The 23,728-nt window shown below is 41.6% G+C and overlaps 1 protein-coding gene across 11 annotated transcripts in view; it reads right to left on the bottom strand.

Annotated features, from left to right (window-relative positions):
- Nucleotides 1-11,265: 11,265 nt before the first annotated feature.
- znf362a (zinc finger protein 362a) overlaps nt 11,266-23,728 on the bottom strand; it is an 85,199-nt gene continuing 72,736 nt past the window's right edge. For all 11 annotated transcript variants that reach the window (XM_088616764.1, XM_088616766.1, XM_088616756.1 and 8 more), the window contains 3 exons: nt 20,185-20,263; nt 16,260-16,418; nt 11,266-15,357 (listed from right to left, as the gene is read on the bottom strand). In XM_088616764.1, the coding sequence (XP_088472890.1) occupies nt 15,241-15,357; nt 16,260-16,418; nt 20,185-20,263 (355 nt within the window). In that variant the 3' untranslated portion in view covers nt 11,266-15,240. The remainder of the gene's footprint in view (nt 15,358-16,259; nt 16,419-20,184; nt 20,264-23,728) is intronic.

Genomic DNA, 23,728 nt, shown 5'->3' with positions numbered 1-23,728 from the left:
TGTCAGTATACTGTATGTAATACCAGTTTTTTAAGGCTAAATTAATACAATTATTGCAAGAGCTTTAGCAATTCAGTACTATAATAAAGAGGAACACTGGATTTCATGGGAAAGGTCCAGAAATCAGTTGCAGTTTATTACAGAAATGTTATCATTGTGATGGAATGATTTTAAGTGTCCGTTTCTGGGAAATGGATTGTAATATTCAACTAACATTGCATTCCAACTACAATATAATAGACCTATGTCTTGTGAAAGAAGATGTCCTCAGTATTACAGCTACTGCTGCATGCAGAGTCTGAAGTATAAAAAGAGAGTTTTAAGATATATTGAGATAAATATTCTGTGCAGGTAAGCAAACTGAAATTAAGGCAAATACACAAGTAAAACAGAAGGGACCAACAGTCTCGCCCAACTGGTCCAGATCTGCACACTATGACTATTATGGTAACTACTATGGTACTACAGTATCTTGGGATCATCACCAGCCGCATGATGAATTACAAGGAGAAAACCTGCAGCGCAAAGTTGGAGATCAGCTGATCCTGTTCATAGTATGATACTAAGCTGTTGTTGTACCAGGCAGAAACTGAAGGAAGCTCTGAATATTATTTGAATTATCTGTACCAGTAAACTAATATACGGCATCACATTGATTTTTGTTACTTTGTCATACACGGTATATAGTCAAATTCATTCTTTTAGATAAGATAGGTAAGACTTTATTGATCCCGTAGGGAAATTGATTTTATCTTAGTTTTTCATAAGTAAATATGAAAAAACTCCAGATGAGAGCACGTACAGTAACTATTATTCTATCAATTTCAAAGTGCCAGGAAAAGAATGCAGTAGCTGTTAGTGTTGAAGTTGATCATTTGGTGTATCACAGCGACTTTAATTTGCATTTATAAATGATACAGAGACATATTGAAACTCTTTAGATGCTTAATGCAACACATTGGTCATTTGTTTTTTATGATAGGCTTATGCTACATGTATGTGTAGAAAATACTAACCCCATGCTCCTTCATGTGCTGCATTCTTTACAGATAAATTACAATTTCATTTATCTGATTTTTCTCATCTTTGACTGTTTGGAGTAGCTGGGTATCCAGTGTGTTGATAATGTTCCTAGAACTGCAGACAAAAGGAAGTCTTAGCAGCAGTACTGAGGTATTGTTCTGAGACTTTAATCTCCAGGGACCAAGAAACAAAACACCAGACCTGAAGAGCTGGTATTGAAGCAACAGACAGAGTGGAAACACAGCTAGGCCTGTTGGAGAGTTGGGAAAATGTCTGGTACAGCCAGGCCATTGCAGAGACTTCCCAACAGGGACTATTAAAAAAAAAAAGTTTTTTTTTTAATAGATCTACTTATTCAGTATGGGGGAAAAAAAACGTTCACATGCCGCGATTGGGCTGTTAAATTTCTGGTTCTCAAGTGTGTCCTTGGAGATATTGTGTGTGTTGTAGATTCCGTGTTTTCGTGTAGACAGTGAGGAGTGCTGTAATTATTAGACAATAAGAAGGGCATGTATGCAATACTAATGCCTGGAGCTGATCTGTTAGTGCACTGGTGGTTAAAACGAACCTGTTGCTAGGATAAAGGCATCCTAGAATTCCATACAATTTCTAAATGGCATAGTTGCTAAAACAAATTGCATTTAGGCATCACTTTCTATGACAATTGTACGTACTGTACCCTTGTTCCTCAATGTCCTGATTAGCTCGAAGAACCGCCCCTGTGAAGAGTCCTTTTACAATTAATAGAATAAATCTTCAAATGACACCCAGATGTGATGTGCAAAGTAATAATTATATATTAATGTTAGCCTTAGTATGCATTAGTTTGCTGTTTAGAATAATTCAAATATTCCGAATCAGACCCCCTCTTCAGTTTCTGCTGAACAACACCAAAGTGTAATCCTTAGTACTGTACTAAGAATGGAACCAGTCGATCTCCAACTTTATTCTGCAGTTTTTTTTTGCTATTGCGTACAAAGCTGGGGATGATCCCTACATAGTACAGTACTAAAAAGTACTCAAATTAGTGTACAGATCTGTACTAAATTAGTAGGTCCATTGCAATTGACCCTAGAATTCTCCCCAGACTGCATCCTAAATGCAATCACTAACACTGTGGTTGGCCCTTTACATATCTAAACATCACTAATTACACCCATGTGATAATCAGGAATTTGTCACGATTGTAATCCCTCCCCCTTAAGGGCGCTCCAGCTAGTTCACATTTGAGTTGATTTTGTGCACTTGCTCCCTGTTCCTGCCTCCCTACAAAAGCCTGCACTGGAACACGGACGCTCGGAGGCTCGCCTACCACCAAGTCGCCCTTCATCCGCGGCTCAGGTGGCATTCGCCTCCTAGGTGTCCTGAACCAGCCGAGTCCGGGACCTGGAGCGTCTGGTTCTGTTCTCCCTTTTTCCCCCCAACCCTTCGCCGGATCCCGCTCCGGCTTTTAACTTTGTCTTGTTCGTCTTGGATCGATCACCCGGCTCTGGACATCTGCCTGCATGACTTCCCTTTGGACTCCCTTTTGGACTGTTTGCCTGGACCACGCCCCCCTGTTGCGTCTACCAGCCCAGTTCCTCCCCATGTGTGCTCACTCCCTTCCAGATTGTACTGTCCGCATAGGGTCCTGAAAGACGCATCGTAACAGAATTCAACCCCTCAGCAATAATAATTAACTAATTCACACCCTGACAGCCAATGTCCAACTGACCTGTAGGAGATCAGCTGTTATCACAATCCCCTCAAAGGGCAGCGTGACACATTTCCTCTCCTTCAGCTCCCCCCAACTGGGAGAGCCTTAGCCTGCCAGCAGCCATGGGACAGGCCCAAAGAAGACAATTCAAACACATGCTCCCAAACTCCACTCTCCGTGAAGCAATTCTCAGGGGAGTGTAGAGGTTGGCCATCAGTCGCTCTGTCTCCCAGGAACCCAACAGTAGTCCAAGGTTTCTTGATGGCTGTGAGCAGACCACCCTTGCTTTCACGAAGACTGCAGGGTTTGTTGTCACCCAGAAGACCTCAATCCTATTCAGACAGATGGCAGGGAGAGTGGGTCATCATCCAAAAGGTGTTTTCACCCTCTCCTGGAGTCTTTGGGGCAGGAGACAAGACCTGGCAATGTCCTGCACCTTTCTCTAACTTCACGGAGATGTTTGTGGACTCACTGGCCTTTCCCACTACTTTTGTTGGGGAAGATGCCAAGTTGGTTTTTACTTATCCAGCGAATAAAGGAGCAAATGTCTGAATACTTAGAATTCACTTCCTGTTTTCTTTTTCTAAGCTGGTTGGCTACCAGCTCCACCTTTATCGGCTGCTGTTCCCCTCCTCCTCTGGAGACTCAGTCTAGCTGTGGCGAAAGGAGCTCTTTCTCCCTCACTTCAGGGAACTGCTCCACACTTCCCTGAAGATCCTCAGCAAAGCGTCTCTGGCAGCATGTACCCTCTGCTGTGTCCCTGAGCTTGTCCAATAGTTGCAGACTGCTCTGGTAGACTGGCTGAGAACATCCTGTGCCTTCTGCTTGAATTCCTTCAATGGGAATCTGGGAAAAATATCTGAAAAACCTCCTTTCGCATCCTCTGCCACTCCCTTAGATGCTATTCCACAATAACCTTCTTAGTCTGAGCAGAACGTAATTTCTCCTTATGCTATGTGACAGATAGGTATTGCAGTAGCAGCTGATGTGCCACTAGACCAAACCAAAGGCCCTCTAACAAAAATTGTTTAATTAAAAAAAAAATAGGTATGAGGAAAGTGTGTTCAAACGAGTAGTCTCATCTAACAGATCTAAAACTGCACTGTGCAATCTTCTCTAACAATATCCTTCTCATTCTGGGTAAATGTGTTATTGAGAGTTTGAGCATGCAACATTATAATGCAATATCTGTCTTATATCAATATCATTCAATTCCTGAGTGTTCATGATGTTTAGACTCTTGGTCTAAAACTGGTGGGATTTTGTTCAGATTGATGATGGTCTGCACTGAAGCATCCCCATTATCTTTCCATAAAATACTAGATACAAGCATGTTCCACAGCCTTTTCCCTGAGAGCCTGTAACAAGGCAGCTGTCGCTGCGAGAGGCGTTTGTGTGGTTGATGTGTCTAGGGAGCCGCATAATTTTTAATTGATTGAGAAGCCTATTAGATAGATCACTGCTCATGGCTTAATTGCACACATTTGTAACGTTCATTATTTAATCTCTTTAAAGAATGGTTGAGACAGAGACACAGGAGGAGAGGTTAAACACTCATGATTATAACATGAGTCATAAGAGTCTGGTTACATCAGTCTCCTTATACTCTTGGTTAGAAGGTGACAAGCTGTCTCTTGCTTGCAGTAGGTTAGATTGGTGAAGTGGAGAGTATTCTCCAAAGAGTCAGGGGGGCTCTGTGTTGTTTAAAGTTTTTATCTCGCATGTGTGACGTCAATTTTCCAGTCCTTTTACATGTCCATGCAGTGACTTTCAACACAACAATGTGGAAATATACTGATGGAAAAAAGAAACGCAACGTTTTCTGGAATGAGAATACTCTAGTTATAGCTTATGTACTTTCACAAAAAGTTGCCAATTTGTTTTAAGCCCTCTGACCAGCAATACAGCTTGTGCAGTGAGGCATTGCAACTTGCCAATCACAGGAAAGCTCGTTAGGTGCACTTTTACCCAACAAGGTCCAGGTAGAACAATGCCTGATAAGGTCACCTTTAAAAAGGCCTTAATTCAAAGCTTAGGTCACTGCAAGAAAAAGGTCACACTTAGTCAGTTTCCTGTGCATTATATAATGCCTCGAATGTCACCAGAAGCAAGAGAGAGGGCCACTGGCATGCTGCAGGCAGGCATGTCATGTGCCAGCCTTGCCAGACACTATGGAGTGAGCTGCTCCACTGTGTCCCGACTGCAGAGAAGGTTTCAGCAGACCTGCAGGACAGACAACTGTCCAAGATCCGGTTGCCCTCGAGTGACCACACCAGAGCAGGACAGACACATCAGACTGGTCCACCTGAGAGATAATTTCAGATCTGCCACCCGTACTGCTGCTGAACCTGCCGGCAGACACAATGCCCACATCAGTGACAGGACAGTGAGGCTCCATGCTGCTGGCCTTAGAGCAAGGCGACCTGTCAGAGGCCCTCTGTTTACACCTCCTAGACGTCACACCCGACTGTCTTGGGCCAGACAGAGGCTGTGATGGACTCGTCAGCAGTTATACATCGTCTTAAAAGGCAGGCTGTTTGCAACTGACTTTCTGTGTGGGTGTAGGGAGGATAGTCCAAACTGTGGTTGATAAAGTACTATTATCTGCATTGAGAAAAGAAAGACATGCAATCTGGGTCACTACACCTCCCATAGAGCCACAGAAAGTCACAATTCATAGTATTACAGCAGGTATTAGCAGTAACTATATTTTAAAAGTTAATAAGATAGATAGATAATACTTTATTAATCCCGTAGGGAAATTGATGTGTTACAGCAGTCCAGCCCAAGACAAGCAAAAACAGACATCAGAATAGTTATAAAACAAAAGACAACAAAATAAATAAATAAAAAATAAATACATAGGTGTGTGCAAAATGTGATGATCATAATCTCTGTAAAAACAATAAAATATGTGCAAAATGTGCACAGGTTTATATAGATTGATTGTCGAAAAAGTACAATGGAGCAAGCATGCTGTCCATAGACGAGCAAATGAAGGGCTATTTATTACGGAAGCACATTGCTACCATCAAGAAAAGAAAAATTTCACGTTATCTAGTGATTAGGTGAAAGTTATCTCGTTTTTACAAGATAGTATATTATCTCATAATTACAAGACAGTAAATTATCGCACTTTATGTGATAATCACACAATAGCACAAATGTCATAATTTAGGCACAGTAAGTTTTAAGCAGTGGAAGCAATTGCATGGTACACTCATTCTTGTTTAAGGATATGTGCAAGTGTTATAATGATTGTGTTCACATTAGATACAGATTGTAACATTTCACTGTGAGTAAAGTCAGTCTGTGAAAATTCTGCATTGCTGAACATTGTCACAAAAATTATACTCACGGTTCCATCTGGGCTCTCAGTAGCTTCTAGGTGTTGTCATTGCGCAAAGCAAGAGGTTGTTCATACAGATCATTTCTATACTCGTAATTACGTACTGTACGTAATGTACTATCTTCTAATTACAATGTAACACATTTTTTTCCCTTGATGGCAACAATGCACTTCCATAATTTATAAAAGACCAATTCCTCTAGCAACTAGAATGCTTTATACATGGAGAATGCATCAATAATGATGTATTCCTGCCCCCTGGTACAATGACCATCTGCGTTTCATGAAGGCAGCCTCTCGCAAACTTGAGCGTAGGTGGCGTCTTTCCGGCCTAAATGTACATTATCAGGCCTGGAGAGATTACTTATCTGATTATAAGGTTACTATAGAGTCTGCTAGATCCACCTACTTCTCTCACATCATTGAAAATCACCAAAACAATCCCAGACATCTTTTCTCCACCATCAACAGACTGCTCAAGCCAAACTGCCCCACCACATTACCTGCCTCATCACAACTTTGCAACACATTCTTAGATTTCTTTAGTTCTAAGATTGACAACATCCGGCATCACATTCTCTCCACTACGGATATAATTAACACACCTCCTCCCTCCTCATCCAACTTCTCTGGTTCCCGTCTCTCCAGCTTCTCTCTTCTTGACTCAGCATCCCTAAACAAACTAGTTACGCGCATGAAACCCACCACATCTATTTTAGATCCCATTCCCACCACTTTATTCCAGTCCTGTTTCTCTTCTCTCTGTCCCATTGTCCTCAATATAATACATGAATCCTTGAGCACCGGCATTGTACCAACGGTCCTCAAAACTGCTGCTATTACCCCAGTGCCAAAGAAGCCTAACATGGCTCTCGACAATCTTAACAACTTTCGCCCCATCTCCAACTTACCCTTTCTCTCTAAAATTCTAGAACGTGCTGTCACACTTCAGTTACATAACCACCTCATGACAAACAACCTTTTCGAACCCCTCCAATCTGGCTTCCGTCAACTTCATAGCACAGAAACCGCCCTAGTCAAAGTCACCAACGATCTCCTAATAGCTTCTGATTCTGGTTCTCTTTCCATACTCATCCTTCTTGATCTCAGTGCTGCCTTTGACACTGTTGACCATAACATCTTGCTTTCTCGTCTCGAGACTGTGTTTGGAGTCTCTGACACTGCCCTCAAATGGTTTAAGTCTTACCTCACTGATCGCTGTCACTTTGTCTCTCTCAATGGGTACAGGTCTGAAATTGGTCTTGTCAAGTCTGGTGTCCCTCAGGGCTCAATACTGGCCCCCTTGCTCTTCAGCATTTACATGTTCCCACTTGGTCAGCTTTTAAGATCACATGGCCTCAGCTTTCATTTTTACGCTGACGATACTCAAATATACATCCATACCAAACCCGACACTGATTTGGCTGTCTCTATTCTATCTAATTGCATCTCTGACATAAAAATTTGGATGACTCAAAACTTCCTTCATCTTAACTGTGACAAGACTGAAGTCATGCTTATTGGTACCCCCCATCAACTTCGTAAAGCCAGTCCTGTAACCCTGTCTGTAGATGGCTCTGTACTTGAGCTCCAATCAAAATTGAAAAACCTTGGGGTTATATTCGATTCTGGCTTAACATTCGACCCACATGTACAGCATACTGTCAAAACATCTTTTTTTCACCTTAGAAATATCGCAAGACTACGCCCTATGCTATCATTAACTGTGGCTGAAAAGCTGATCAACATATTTGTATTCTCTCGAATTGACTACTGCAATGCTCTGCTCCCTGGGGTATCTAAATCTACTCTGAACAAGCTGCAGTATGTCCAAAATTCAGCAGCCAGAATCCTGACCAGATCTAGTGCAAGTGTTCACATTACTCCTATCCTGGAGTCCTTGCACTGGCTTCCGGTCAAATTCCGCGTAGACTTTAAAATCCTCATGCTCACCTACAAGGCTTTACATGGCTTGGCACCTCAATACCTGTCTGAACTTTTATCGCCCTACTCCCCACCTCGCAACCTCCGCTCTTCAAATTCTGCCCTCCTTACTGTCCCCCAAGCCCGTCTACATTGTATGGGCGACAGGGCCTTCTCCTGCTATGCCCCCAAGCTCTGGAACTCCTTGCCCAAGGATATTAGAGAGTCACCTTCTCTAAACTCCTTCAAATCCAGACTCAAAACCCTCCTTTTCAGAAAAGCCTTTACTTAACTGCTTCCATTCTTCACCCCTCTGCTCTTCTTAATACCATCTTCCACGGTCTCCTCTATTGTTATTGTTGTATTGTTGTAATTATAATTGTGTCCTGTCTTGTGAAATTTTCTTATTTATTGTTGTAGTCTTCTTATTTATTGTTATTGTCATCCTGTAAAGCGCTTTGAGAAGCCACCTTTAAAGGCGCTATATAAAATAAAGTTTATTATTATTATTATTATTATTTAGAAAGAGTACAAATTAAAAAGACTGTACGTTAACCTGATCCACTGTATCTACATCCACCTGAAAACAAACAAAACAGATTTAGGATTAAGAACAAATTTAACAAGTCAGTACTATATCAACACATTAAAATATCAGGCCTTCTTTTACACTCGAGACTGGCAGTGTCACAGTCAACATACTACTGCACATGCATATAGCTGGCAAAAAACAAAAATACTTTCCCTGTCATTCATACAATTATCTCACAGGACATTTTACTGTACATTATTAAGAAGCAAGCACATCTTTCCTTCATTGGTCATACATTCTCAACACATTGAAATTTTTCTTGTGACACTTTATCATGGTTCCGAATGCCCGACGTTTTACATCATTTTGGGTCTTTAGTAAAACCAACAAAACCAGAACCAGTTATTCAGAACCAGAACTGTTCAAAACTGAGAAGGGCAGAACCAACTGACACTCTGTTCCAAGAAATGGCTGAACACGATCTGTGTAGCTACTGGAAATCAAACAGGCACAATGGCCCGAGCTTGTCTGCAGCTTCTACAGTGCACTCATCCATTAGAAGAAAACATCTTATTGTTTGTCAAAGGCTGTGGCAACCTGAAACATATCCCAGGAGCACAGGGCACAAAGTGGACTACCCCCTGGATGGGACACCAGGGTCAATAGAGAGACACCAATCAAACCTACCCAGCATGCCTTGGGCAGAGCACATGGAGTAAACCCATGCAGACAGAGGAATCTTCTGCTCTTTAGGATGCATTAAGGAAAGATAAGGAATTCTATATTTAAAAATCACTTAAAATAATTAACTTACCAACACTTTCTAATGACAGTGAGTTTTTGCTCTTCTGAACAGCTCACCCACATGAGATAGAAAACTGTGCTTACCACTACCTCTCATCACAACCTCAAAACAGTGTGTTCCTACTTCGGACTGGGGTTAAATCTTAAATCCCCTTTATTACAAAAGGTCTAACAGCCGCAGCCAAAATAATACAACAACATGTTGGAGATCAGCCTAAACATTGGGTCAGTTCACCCTGCCAAGGATGGAGCAGGATAAGACATTCTCTTCATTCTAAATAAAAGTTCAGGTGGGGAGCTGCGTCAGCATGCGTAGGCTGCAAAGGAACAAGTAATAGGTTTATTCCATGCTGAAAAAAAGAAGAAAGAGAACACAACGTTTCGGCCGTGGAGCCTTCTTCAGGTGTGAGAGAGACAGGGCAGTAGGCAAAGGTAAAGTAGCGGGAGAACAAAGGTTGGGAGGGAGGAGGAGTGAGAGGCGGGAGCAGGGGACAGAAAGAGAGGCCAATCAAGAGGTGTGAAGTCAGAATGGGTGCAGAGAGGTGTGAAATGAAACTTCCAATGAATGGAGAAAATTTAAAAGAACAGTAGTCTGTCATTAAGGGAAGGGAGAATGTGTGATCCTAGCTGCAGAATAATTTTAGTTTCGGTGGTCTTTCTGATGTATGAGTTCGGAAAACCGTCTTTGAGAACACAGACGGAGAGATTAGAGTGGTCGTGGCCGTCAGAGGTGAAATGAGAAACAATGGGCTTGGAGAGATCTTTAATCTTCACAGCCCCGACGCGGTCTCCGAGTCTCCTTCCTGTTTCTCCAATGTAGATGGCTGGGCATTTACTGCAAGATGCTGTCTGGGTGATCCGGAATTGTCCTGAGGGGCCTTGAATGAGTGTGGTGGTGGCTGTGTACTTGCAGGTGATACAGCGAGCTCTGTTGCAAGGGAAAGTGCCTGGTGTGGATGGTTGTTGAGGGCGGTCAAGGGAGCTGTGAACAAGGAGGTTACGCAGATTAGGTGGTCGGCGATATGAGATGATAGGGCGATCAGAAAAGAGGGCCCCAATGGAGGGATCATCCTGTAGGATGGAAAAGTTCTGGTTAATGGTCCTGGGATAGGAACTGTGTTAGGGTGGTAAGGAAGCACCAAAGGAATGCGGTTGTTCTAAATTAAATACAAGTGTACAGAAGGTACAGAGCTCCTGGGGTGTATTGGTACTGAACTGGAGAACATAAGAAAGGTCACAAACCAGAACAGGCCATTTGGCCCACGTAGCCCACTTGGTCATTTGGCAACTGAACCAAAAATCTCATCCAGATGTTTTTTGAAAGAAGCCAGGGCATCATTTTCAACAAAATGGCTGCATACAGTAGCTTTTCCCATCCTCCTGCAAGCCTTTGAGTAAAGAAGTACCTCCTGTTCTTGGAAATGTCCTGACCATGGTTCTATCTGTATGTTATTTATACATACATACCACACTAAGTATTAAATAATACAAAATATGAGATAACACTGCCAATGAAAAGCTGGTCCATCTACTGTGACATCGATTAATGGCACATGGAGCAATTCCAGTAGATGTTCATAAATGTCCGGGGCAAAATTGTTTGCAAAACCTGCTACCTGTCAGTAATGTTCAGTACAACATGCTGTACTTTCCGATTTTTTATTTATTTCACCAACAAAGTCTTGTGAACGTCTTGTCTGAATTGACACATTAGCCAGGTCTGCTGTTACATTCATCAATGCATAGAGGCACACATGTGAGCAACACTAAGAACATGTGGTATGGAGCTACTTTCCTGCCCACCAGACTCAATGGGCCATTTCTCTGGTTCTACTGGAATTGACAAGAACGCCTCGTTATCAGCAAAATCTCACATAGAGACTTGAAAGAGTTTGATGGTTCATTATTGCAGAAAGAAAAAAAAACTCATTAGACATATTTATTACAGAGTCTGCATTTATTGAACAACAAAAAGATACAAAGTGTTTTTCATGTTTTTTGCTTTTTACACAAATCCCATTTTTCTTTTCAAAGTCTTAACTGCGTATTACACAGCCAGAGTGAACTTTTTATAAGGTACCACAATGCAAGACAAAGGATTTTTTAATAATAACTAGACCTATATAATCATTTAATATAGAAAATGGGTTAACAGTAAGTATTATATAGTTTATTTACAGTATATTCCATGCTAAGAAAAAAGTATGTAGATACAGTACTGGTTACCGAACAACACCAATATGAAAAAATGGAAATAAAATGTGATAAACATACAGTGATAATATATAGTTAAGGCTTAAATGTGTATAAAAATAACAAAACAGTTAATTATTAATATTTTAGGCATGAAGAAAATAAAAGATTACAAGACACCAGGAGGTCTTTTATACATAAACATATCTATACAGAATTTAATGAGACACCCAAAACAAGAATTCTTTTCAATTTAAAACAAAAAAGGGCCGAAGGTATATTTATCATGTAAACTCACACATTCCGATTTACTCCATTCAAAAAAAACAAAGATTTGTAGGTAAAAGGTGGGATCTGTTTTTTCTTGGCATACATAGTTATGTACTTAAGGGTTTTATACCAATTAAATGGCCAGATTATATATAAAATATATATTATAACCTATATAAATAATTATTTTACTCTGTGGGGTAAATTAATTAGAACAATACAGTAAATATTCTCCAGTAAACTGGTGTTGAAGTTACAATTCAGTGATCTTGTGTCACACCACTCAAAGCACCATGTGATAAAAAAACGTGTTAATGAGTAAAAGTTCGTCAGAGCCGCACATTAAAATCAATTTCAAAATGCTACACTTTTCAAGCAACACCTAAATGATTGTTCTCTTTTTTTCTCCAGTTGCTCTTTCATTATTAGTATAATTGTTACTAGACTGGAATGTCAGTAAATGTAGTGGAAGGAACCATAAAGTGCAGGAGGTGGGGCTGCCTCTCAGATACTGTGCATGCTGAAATCTGGTACACTAACAAGACTCCTGGGGCTTCTGGCCTGAGCTCACAATCTAACAAGCACATTTATGCAATACAGGGGATGCCCATCAGATTCTGAAAATGCAGAACAAGCGCAGAGCATTTACATTGTGGCCGCCTTGTAAAACACAGAAGTTACAGTGGACTTTGTCCTCTAACCTTGTGCCAAAAAACCTCCTGATTTCCATTCTTTTTAAATGATTACAGAAAATTCAACTTTATTACACATAATACTGTGTAATTAAGAGTTCTTAGACAAGTTATTATGGAGATTGCAAACATCAGACCTTTTCTAAAGCTAAAATATAGAGGCATTTTTTTTCCTTATGTAAAAGTCCAATTTTCTGACAGTTCCTTCATATATATATATATTTAATTACTTTAATCACTTGAAATGAAAACCCTATAACACTTTATGTTCCAATGACATGTCTGATTTCAATTCACCCCAGCAACACTGGAATAAGAAATGCATGACCAAGCTGTAATGATAATAAACACATGATCTTTTTTGTGCACTGAAAGCTAAAAAAAAAGCATGATAGAAGTGATTGATAAATGAAAATAACTTTTTTCCCCCCATTATTTTCTTTTTATACGGCCACAACGGAATCACCAATCCGGCACTATGATTGTCACACCAGCTCGTGAGCTATGCAGGTCACACGGTGCCCCCAGCTCAGTTAGCATCAGCTGGAGGAGTGATGCAGTTCTCCCCGACAGCACAGCCTGCTCACATGCCTGGCACGTCCCAGAGGATGCTGGCATTTTGTCATTCAACCAAGAAATGGGAAATTCTGACTGAGAATAAGAATGAGTATTCCCAGTTAAATACTGTGGACTGCAGCACACTGCCACGCTGCACAAGCCAGGGCTGTAAAGTGAAAAGTGGACGCTATCTGAGCAAAGTACATGGGCTCCAAACAGCAGGTCGCTACTGCCAATCTGGTCAGCCCAAACTCAAGGAAAGCCATGAAGAACTGAACAGGAAAGCCATGGAATACAAGAGCTCGCAGTCCTGATCAAGTAATCAAGGCTTAGGAATCCCATTTCCGAACAAAGATTAAATCAATGCCTTTGCCAGACCAAACAGTTATAATATACAATTGGGACCCAGAGTTTTCCCTCGCAAATCCATTTGCTACTGTCAAACTATGACCAGGGCTAAATGAAAGCCTCAGGTGCCGCTGAATTTAGACCGCCCTGGAAAGTTTGCCGAAAGCGTGCCAATCACCACACAGGAAGTGCTTTCATTCTGATCTTTAGATGTACCTTTTCAGTTATGACCATAAAACCCACCAGTAAAAACCTGCATCCTCAGCCTCTGGGCAGTGACATCACTGGGGAGTACAGCCTACACGAAATTTGTGACAGGGACCCCACCTTTTTACATCTAGAAACCTTTTCTCAACACACACGCACACAAACACATGCATTCACGACCACACGAGATGGGGATTGCAATATTAAAAACCGCATGCCTCCATTTCAAAGAAACCAGGCACGCCGCCTTTCACTAAAAGGTTACATTAAACTGGAATGCAGTAAAAACAAGCCCTCCCCATTTCCTACCCATAATATTGTTTTTGAATGTAGCTTATTCTTATTTATCTGGTTAAAAGATAATCCACGAATGGGCGTCCATCACTTTCCGAGTGATGTGCGATGGTTACTTGGTAAAGAGCCAAACACAGAGGCCAAGACTGCAGATACAAGTCAGAGAGAGTGGGGACAGAAAATGTCAGCAGCTGTACTATTCTTGTTTTCTTTGAAAATATAAAGTACACTAGCTGTGCCACACTAGTTCCAGATTATATAGGAGCTATATTTAAAGTTCGATCAGGGCTTAAAGTCCTTTTTATGTAGACTGAAGATTCAGGATATCGTTTTTTCAGCCCATGCTTTTTCTACTGGTTCAGTAGAGGTGTGATTCTGTATTTTATTTTTGTCCAATATTTACTTCCTAGGTAACATGAATACAACAACAATCCCTTAAGCATGTGCCTTTTGTCTGTATTGCCCGGTTGACGATTTTAGCTATATCATAGCTTGTATCACTACTTACCGCAGAGCCGTGCAGACATTCTCTGGGCCTGCTTTGGGTGTGCTGCAGTTTGTTTGTTTTTTTTAAAAAACCCAAAACATTTTTGTCCATTACTCCTCTCATAAAGACGCCCATGTAACTCCAAACTCACCTGGGACATAGCTGGATGGTGCTATTTTTCCCAAAAACTCCCATGTTAAACGTTCCTTTCTTCATAAAGTAAGAAAGAAAACAATTCCCATAACACTGTGCATTAGGTATAACCTTTCTAAAAAAACGGTTCATTAAACCAAAACCTGGCACGTACCAATTATCAGATTTAGGGCCCCCTGCCATCATCTCAGGACTGGTCACAACTCAGTTTGAAGAAGATTGCCGTAGAAAGAAGTGCTACCCAATTAACCAGTTCTAACCATTTAGACTTATTTTTTAGATTTGGTTCTAACCAAATCTAAAAAAAGCACACAGGAGGTCCTTTAATACCTATGGTCAAAAGTCTTAGCTGCCTGTAGCAATGCCTTTTCATTTTTTGTCTTAACAGACTATAAACTTTTTTTGGCCAATACTGTAAAGGCCTGAAAGTGCTCTAAAAATCATCTTTGGATGTCCCACCCCCCTCCCATCCCCTTTCACAAACTAATTAACTAGCACCTGCCCCCTCACCCCCAAAATTTTTTTGTTGTTGTGTTAAAATACAAAATACAGTCTGGCACATTTTTTTTTTTGGAACCCAAACTGGGGACAAACGAAAACCAAACGAACGACAAGGAACAGCACAACGGGGAGCTGGCCGGCGGCCCGCGGCGGAACGGAGGCCCTTGCGGGGCGGCGCAGGGAGCCCCAGGAGGGGGAGCCCCGCGCCGCTCAGATGAGGGAGATCCGGATGGGGATGCTCGGGGACTCTGTCCTCTGAGGGGAATGGTGGTTCACCAGGTGCTCGACCACAGTATGCTTGGACATGTGCTTCATAAGGTACGTCTCCTGAAAGGCACACAGACCAGCAAAGGCTCAGAGCTTGGTACTCTGACTACATGAAATAAGCTCCGTTAAAGGCAACTAAAGAAATAAAAAAGCTTCAGTCCAAAATACAATTTAAAATCATACAACTGCTGTTTACTGAAGTGCACAAAACTACAACTTAAATGGCACATCCCAATTTTACTATTGGCCTTCACCAATTATGGCCTTCTAATAATCCTCATCTCTGAACTGGCTCCATCACTCTGCTCTCCTCTCCACTGAGAGCTGGTGTGTGGGGAGCGTTCTGGCGCACTATGGCTGCTGTCGCATCATCCAGGTGGGGCTGCACACTGGTGGTGGTGGAGGGGATCCCCATTACCTGTAATTACGCCCCATTACCTCCACCCCATTACGCTTTGAGTGGAGTGTCCAGAAAAGCACTATATAAGTGTAAGCAATTATTATTATTATCATAATAACAATTTGGAACAATTAAAAGTTTAACCTACATGAGACTACAGGGAGGCTGAAGTTTTTGATTTCAGAAAGTGCTGTTTCACGGTTCCAGGGAACGTTTCTCAGATACTGCCTTTATTTCATCAAGACAAGACTACTGTAACCCCTTTCTTAATGGGAAAGTGTGAAATAGGCTTAGATATGTCAACATTTTGTGGTTCATGTACTAACTAAAATTACTCTCTAAAGCAGATTAGCTAAAACTAATCAGCATATACAGTACTCCCATTTTGGGAATAATGCATTAACTTCCTGTGAACGTTAGAGTGGATGTTAAGGTTATCCTGCTCACATATAAGGCACTGAATGGTTCAGTGAGTGTGGACCTCTGGAATTGACTATGGCATTCCCAACAAGGTTACCTTGATTGTCAGAAGGAAAATGCTAGAGGGTTGCCTTGCACTTACTGAGGTGTAGGCCCGGCCGCACATACTGCAGCAGTAGGCCTTGGCGTTTTTGATAGCGTGCGCGGACAGATGGATCTGCAATGAGGCCGAGTCGGAATAGGCGCGGTAGCAGTTTGGACACTTGTAGGGCTTGTCTTTGTTGTGCTGCCTCTGGTGTGACTGGTGAGACAAAATCAGGAAGAGACGAGCTGTTATTTCTGACATTTCCGGCGCACCTGAAACAACCACGCGTTGTGAGGGAACAGGAAAAACTTAAGCAAATCACAAAGTTTCCAGTACAAAAATACAGACTTCTCAGAAGTAGGCTTCTCATGTGGTTTCCTCTAAGGCAACTTGGTCACTCTGCAAGACTCCTGTCTCCAGCGTACTGCGAGTGAATGACCTGAATACAGCAAGGATCTACGAAGTGCAAGAATGAGCTTTGTATCAATTGAAAGAATACCTTGTAAGCCTTGTAAATCAGGGACAAGGCATAAATACAATTTATTTTTATTGTATTATCTTTTCCAGACAGCTTTTACATAATTAATAGTGCTATGATAAAAAAAAATGCAAACAGGTAAAACACATACATCAGCCTGAATATATATCCTAGCTTATTTTCTCTCGGTTAAAACAATTTATTTACTTTGTTGCTCTGGTGCAGTTAGTAAAATCAAATCTGCCGTGCATACAAAGGCAAAGGAAGAGAATACAGAATACATTTTGTTTTTAAGTTTTATGAGGATTTCAATTATTGAAGGTCCTGTGAGACACTGATCACGACAACTCATTGTGGGCTCTCTCAACATCAGCAGTGACACCAGGACCAAATGACACAAGTGGAAAATTACTTTTTGGGCCAATTGCAACAGAAATCAGACAAGGCCTTTTTACACCTTCAGAAGACATGGAGGTGAAGCTGACCCCAAGAGATCTTTTAAGAAACACAGACTATATCCGCGATCCATCAAAGCTATCAACACCCTGATAAGCAAGGTCTGCCAAATGAACTCCTCTTCCTTGTAATTATAGGTTCCCAGTTTCTTTTTAAAAAGATCAATACAAAAGTAGTACTTTATTTAAAATCTTCAAATGCATTGGCATTTAATTTTAATTTGTGCATTTTTGTTGTGTGGTCTACAGATAATACAATAGTTTGGCCCTAGTTTGTCGATCCACTCTAAGGACTCGGAACACCTTGAACACATATCCAGAGCTGCCCCTGAGGAAAGAAAGGCACCCTTTAGTCCTGCAAGGAGAGTGATGTCTGCCTTAAGGAAAGGAGAAAGACACCCTTTAGTCCTGTGGGGTTGAGACAAGAGCAAGGTCTGCTTTGAAGATCAGTGAAAGGCTGGCCTCAGCATTATTTTAGAGGCAAACTTATCTAAGGTCAGCTTACATATGAGGAATGAGACACAAAGCAATACAGAAAAACTGCCTTCTTTTTAAATCCATTTGAACAAATCCTTTGCCATTTTGAAGATGGTGAAATTAACAGCCTATACTGTAGATATCAAGTTTTGGCATCAGGTTTTAATTGTACTGCTTTCTAAGTCATTATGCAGCTGGGATCCTCGCCCTGCTGGTAAGAATGGTAGGATTCCTTTCCTGTTTGCAAACAATGATAAATTTCTCTTCTACCTTTGTATTTTGGAGAGCAGCTGAGCCTTTCATTACAGGGAGATCAATACGCTCAAATGTAACACAAACACCTAATGCTTACAGATAAAAGGAGGCTGTCTGGCACACACAGCCTGTTTAGATTACCATTGGCTGAATTGCACAACCAGGTTGCATAACCAGACATCTACCAGGATACCACATGCTCAGCCTGCCAGAGTATGTGAATCCTGTACTAGTCACCAGGTTCATGAATGAGAATCATCATAAAGTACAAAGTTCACTGAAAGAAATTTACTACCTGCATGTAACATGCTGAACAAGTGTGAACTTGTGTCTAAGTCTTTTTGAATGTATTTGGCCATTTTACAGATCATACAGTTTGTTTTTATCCATTTTCATTTTCTCCACAAATTAGTTTAACTATACCAGGATCTACATCATTAATAATATCAACTGTTGTCCTAATATTAATCCCTCCAGTACTCCTATCACCCCTATCTGAGTATTTACCCCTTATCTATAATCTGTGTAGAGATTTCAGTCATCTACATCAAAGAAATTGTGCAGAAGGCAAATATAATCATTGACTGTTTCCTATTTATTAAGCAGATCTTAATGCAAATACATGCAACTCCTTGGATACCTATAACCTTCAATTTGAGACTTGGTTATTTATGTGGAAATTGGTCAAAAGCCTCCTGGAAATCGAGAAACACCATTTGCTGTTTGCATCTTTTACTGCTGCTCTTTGTTTAAAGAAATCTAATAAGCAAAAGCTCCTGGAGGTGTGCGAGGCTTGGAGTGACAGACAGGCTCTAAGTGAGAGACGGGTTCTGAGAGGCTGGTGAGGGGGAGACGGGTCTGCGAGGGAGACTCCTCACGGTGTGCTGGGAGATAAGGGTGAAAGAAGTGGGGCCACTATTGTGGTTGCTAAGCCAGAGCTCTTGGAAAGACCTGGGAAAAGCAGAGCTCATGGAGGAGTTAGGGTGACCTTGGAGAAGGAACCTGCTAGTTTGGGCAGTTTATTTTTGAGCCCCATCTTAAGACACATGAACCTCAATGAATTCCTTTTACATGGAAGTTACAATGCAGAATAATGTTTAAGCATTAGATTCTTTATTTCGCCAGGAACATTCAACATACAAGGAGAGTGTGGTCTTCCAGCACAGCAATAAAGCTGATCAACTCCACCCTGCTGTCCCTGGTGTCTCTGTGTGGCCTAGCCTAAACCCCATGCCTTCACTACCTTTCCTGTATCCATGGTGAATATTCCTAGAATATTATCATACAGACAACCCTTTAGTTCAGTTTTAATTATCATCTCCATAAATACACTGCAAGAAAAGTAACATCAATCCATAACAACTTGGTTGGGTGATACAGGAATCTCCTAGTCAACAGATTGTTTCCACATCCTGACCGATTAAGAGTGTCTTGTAAAATGGTCTATAAATAACTTCTTCCACTTTTTTCTTAAGTCACTCTGGATGAATGCCACCAGGCTCTGAAGATAAGTGCTTGCAGCAAATTCTTCAGAAAAACTAAGGATCTGTAGTGCTGAAGTGTACTCTAGGCTGAATCACTGGACAGTTCTAACACTCTTACCCCTTATTTGGATAGAATACTTATCACTAGATGATAATAGTAATAATAATACCCACACAATATGCTGCTGAATCATGAATGTTTACTATTTCTGGATTTTATTTGAGGAACACTTGCAAACATGCATCTTTCTGAAGAATTGTTTCTTATTCCAATACTACTGTATAAAGCCTAATTGGTATTAAAGGATTATACATGAGCTGTCTGCATTTAATGTTTACATTTATTTACATAAGATTTTCTGGCTATTTCCCTAACAATGGAAATTGTTAGGAATTCTTCCACTGAGCTCAGCATTTTTTTTTCCTTAACAAAATTCGATTTGAGCATGGAAAGGCACAGTTTTCCCACCTTACGCAGCCTCTCAGATTTCCTTCCATTAGGTAATGGAATACTTGGTTGACACTAACCTGGTTAGTACTGTTGGGAAAAATAATGGATGGCTCTGGGGTCCTAGGTTCAATTCCTGGGGTGCTGTCTGCATGGTGTTTGTGTTTTCTCCTCATGTTTACATGGGTTTCCTCCCAGAGTCCAAAGACATGCTGGTGGATTACTGGGCTCTGGTGTGAGTGTGAGTGTCTGTAATGAACTGGAGTTCTGGTTGTAACCTTCCAGCCACAGGCACAGATCCTTAGCCACAGAGCCACCTCTCTGCCCACAAAATTTCACATTCTTTTGTTTTTGAACTTACTTTGACTGGACATGCTGGACTAACCTGTAGATTGGAGAGCTGAGTGAAGGCTTTTTCACAGCCAGGATGGGCGCATTTATAGGGCCGATCACCAGTGTGGATTCTGGGAGAAACAAGAAAGGCATAAAAATATTAGAAACAGCACTTTTCTGGGTATAACCCTATCCCGGTGTTAGCTTAATGCACACATATTTCCCTACCAACAGGTTTGAAAACAATGACTCCAATTAAAAACAAGCATCCCTGAAAATGCACTGTGGTCATTTCACCTCTTAAAAAAGGGCAAATCCCTGTGATCACTGTGAATAGGCCAGCAACCTTTGTATGCATCCTGACAATGGCCCTTGTATCACCTGTGTTAAAGCCACAGGTGTTGCGATGGACACAGTTGATTAATGATCAGCATTTACAAATTTGTTTTCAAAACTGGAATGTAACCACTTCTTACATTCACATTTCAACTCTAGAAACAGTACATAACAAAAGCAAAGGCTCTGAGGCAGAAACTGAAACACACTTCAAGAGCATACATCATAAAAGCATTATACATCTTAAGTCCCCGATCCCTTTGTGTGCTTTGGTGGCGGATATGTGATCTGGTGCAACAGATGTTTCGACAACAAGGATGACATTTTAAGACGGGCATGATTGTTTAAGGATTCATGCAATGATCTGGCCAATAATGTTAATAGATACTGAGCTGTTCTGACACTGCAAAAAAGAGGCAGATGAGAAGTGATGGGACAACAAGCATCTCACAGCCAGATTAATAACTGTCTTCCTCCTATCTGTTACTGTCCTGTGCACCTCTGAGGTTTTAGAAATTTGCCATTATTGAGCCATAGAGAGTATTATGATCAGTGGTGGACTGGCCTTTTTTTACACTTCCTATGATAAAATATCTTGACCAAGTTGCAAAAGAAAGGCAGGATCCTCCAAATAATATGATCTGAAATACCATCCCTCTCGCCTTTTCTTCCCATATAGTGAACTCATCATCTTGAGTAGGAGAAGTGAACAGTTGCTATTATATACTTCTCACAGTGATGACTGATAAGTGATGTGAAGAACTCATGTCTGAAAACTAAAAAGGGATGTTGCTGAAAATACTACAATGCAAGGCTACTGCAGAGAAAATAAAATTAATAACATTTAAGACTAGCTTACTGGAAAAGATGTTTTAATTGCTGCTAGGGCTTCAGGATAGATAGCAAACTATGAGCTATGTAAAGAAAGAAGAGTTCAATTTAGAATGTTAATCTATTATTAATATCCTAGGTTCTATGAAAAAATATGTTTTCACTGCTTTGAGGGACATTTTAATGTTTTAAATGGGTTTAATCATCTGTCCTCTGCAATGTCCCAGTGTAGAGAAAGAAAAAAGAAACAAGGAAAAAAAGAGACCATCTGGATCAAGATTAAAAAATGCAGAGAAAAAAGTTCAGGAAAAGTAAAGTGGTGAAGACTGTTCACAGGGAAAGCTTCATTTTTCTAAACCTAACCCATCTTTAACACAAGATCCTATAACGTTTTTATGGACTTGCCCTTACATTACCAGCTTATACAAACAGAATAGGTCATTGCAGTAAGCTTTTGAATAATATCACAGCAATAATCACAGACTCCAAGTCAGTACAGTTTGATGTTGGAGATATTGGTTAATAATAGCACTGTAGAGTGTTTACATAACTGTCCTTGTCCTTGAAGCAAGTCAAATACTGTACGTAACTCAGGTTAAACTAATTCACTGTTAAATCATTAAGTCAGCTATATTAGAACACTAATGTTTTACAGTGACTGGACCATTCCCAGTGAGGTCATGACAGTATGTCAGCTCGTCATCCTACAGGATGGAACAAAGGACAAAGTTGGGCCTAAGGCAAGTCAGGATAAATACAGCAATGCACCAACCACAGGGAAGCCCATTACAGACATGAAAAATGGACAGAAAGGTTTAAACGATGTGTTCAATATTGATAAGAAGAACTACAATTGTTTGTGTGTTTGTGTGCAGTATCATGTGTTTCACCGAGACGTGGCTGCAGGAACTTATTCCGGACTCGAACGTTACCATCGGCGGCTTTCAGCCGGTGCAGGCGGACAGAAACACCGAGAGCGGTAAGAGGAAAGGAGGGGGGCTCGCGGTGCTTGTCAACAACAGATGGTGTAATCCTGGACATACTCGTGTTAAGGAGCGCGTCTGTAACCCGGACATCGAACTGGTAGCCGTAGGACTGTGTCCGTGCTATCTGCCGTGGGAGTTTACATGCGCCATCTTTTTTGTTGTTTACATTCCACCTACGGCAAATGCAGAGGTAGCGTGTGACGTCATAAACACAGTCACAGCCAGGCTACAAACAAAGCACCCTAGTGCTTTTATAGCTATTTCAGGGGACTTTAACCACATATCTATTTCCATCACTCTGCCTACTTTCCACCAGTTTGTTAAGTGCCCTACCAGAGAAAACAAAACACTGGACTTATTATATGCCAATGCTAAGGATGCATATAGTTCCACAGCCCTTCCCCCCCTTGGCAGATCAGATCACAACCTCGTCTTGCTTACACCACTATACACGCCTATTGTCCAGCGCCAACCTGTGACCATGAGGACTGTGAGGAGATGGTCTCAGGAGGCTATGGAGGATCTACGTGGTGCTTTGGAGGCCACCGACTGGGATGTGCTGTGCGAACCACATGGGGACAACATAGACAGCATGGTGGACTGTGTCACTGACACATTAACTTCTGCGTAGACAACACCATCCCCACCAAAGACGTACACTGCTTTTCCAATAACAAACCCTGGATCACCAGTGACCTGAAGACTCTTCTGAATGACAAGAAGAGAGCCTTTAGGAGGGGAGATAAGGAAAAGGTCAAGCGTGTACAGAGGGAGCTAAAGCAGAAGTTAAGAGAGAGCAAGGACGCCTACAGGAGGAAGGTAGAGGACAAGCTGCAAAGGAATAGGGTGAGGGATGTATGGAGCTGTATGAGAGAGATCTCTGGCTTCAAACAGGCTGGGGGTGCAACAGAGGGGAACCTGGAGATGGCCAACGAGTTGAACCAGTTCTTTAACAGGTTTGATTCTGGGTCCTCTGTGGCTCAACACCCATCCCCCCACAGCCACACGCTCCCTATCCCTTCACAGCTGCGACTGCCTAACACCTCCTCCATCCCCCCACAAACATGGCCGCCTACAGCTACAACCCCCGACAGCTACTCACCCACCCATCCCCCACAGCTGCCACTCTCCAACACCTCCGCCATTAACACCTGCAACACTGACAGCGCTATGAGCACCATCCCCCAGCCCAGGCTGACCATCACGGCTGACCAGGTGAAGAAGGAGCTGAAGAGGCTGCACCAGGGTAAGGCCACAGGACCAGATGACATCTGTCCCAGAGTTCTGAGGGCCTGTGCTGATCAGCTGAGCGGAGTGCTCCAGCGACTGTTCAACCTGAGCCTGCGCTTGGAGAGAGTCCTGGTGCTCTGGAAGACATCATGCCTGGATACCAAAGAAAGGGCGCCCCTCTGTCCTCAACGACTACAGACCAGTTGCACTGAC

Source organism: Lepisosteus platostomus, chromosome 23, assembly GCF_059453375.1.
Source record: "Lepisosteus platostomus isolate fLepPlt1 chromosome 23, fLepPlt1.hap1, whole genome shotgun sequence".
Taxonomy (NCBI): Eukaryota; Metazoa; Chordata; class Actinopteri; order Semionotiformes; family Lepisosteidae; genus Lepisosteus; species Lepisosteus platostomus.
Note: the sequence above shows the minus strand (reverse complement) of the source record. Positions and strands in the feature narration are given on the sequence as shown.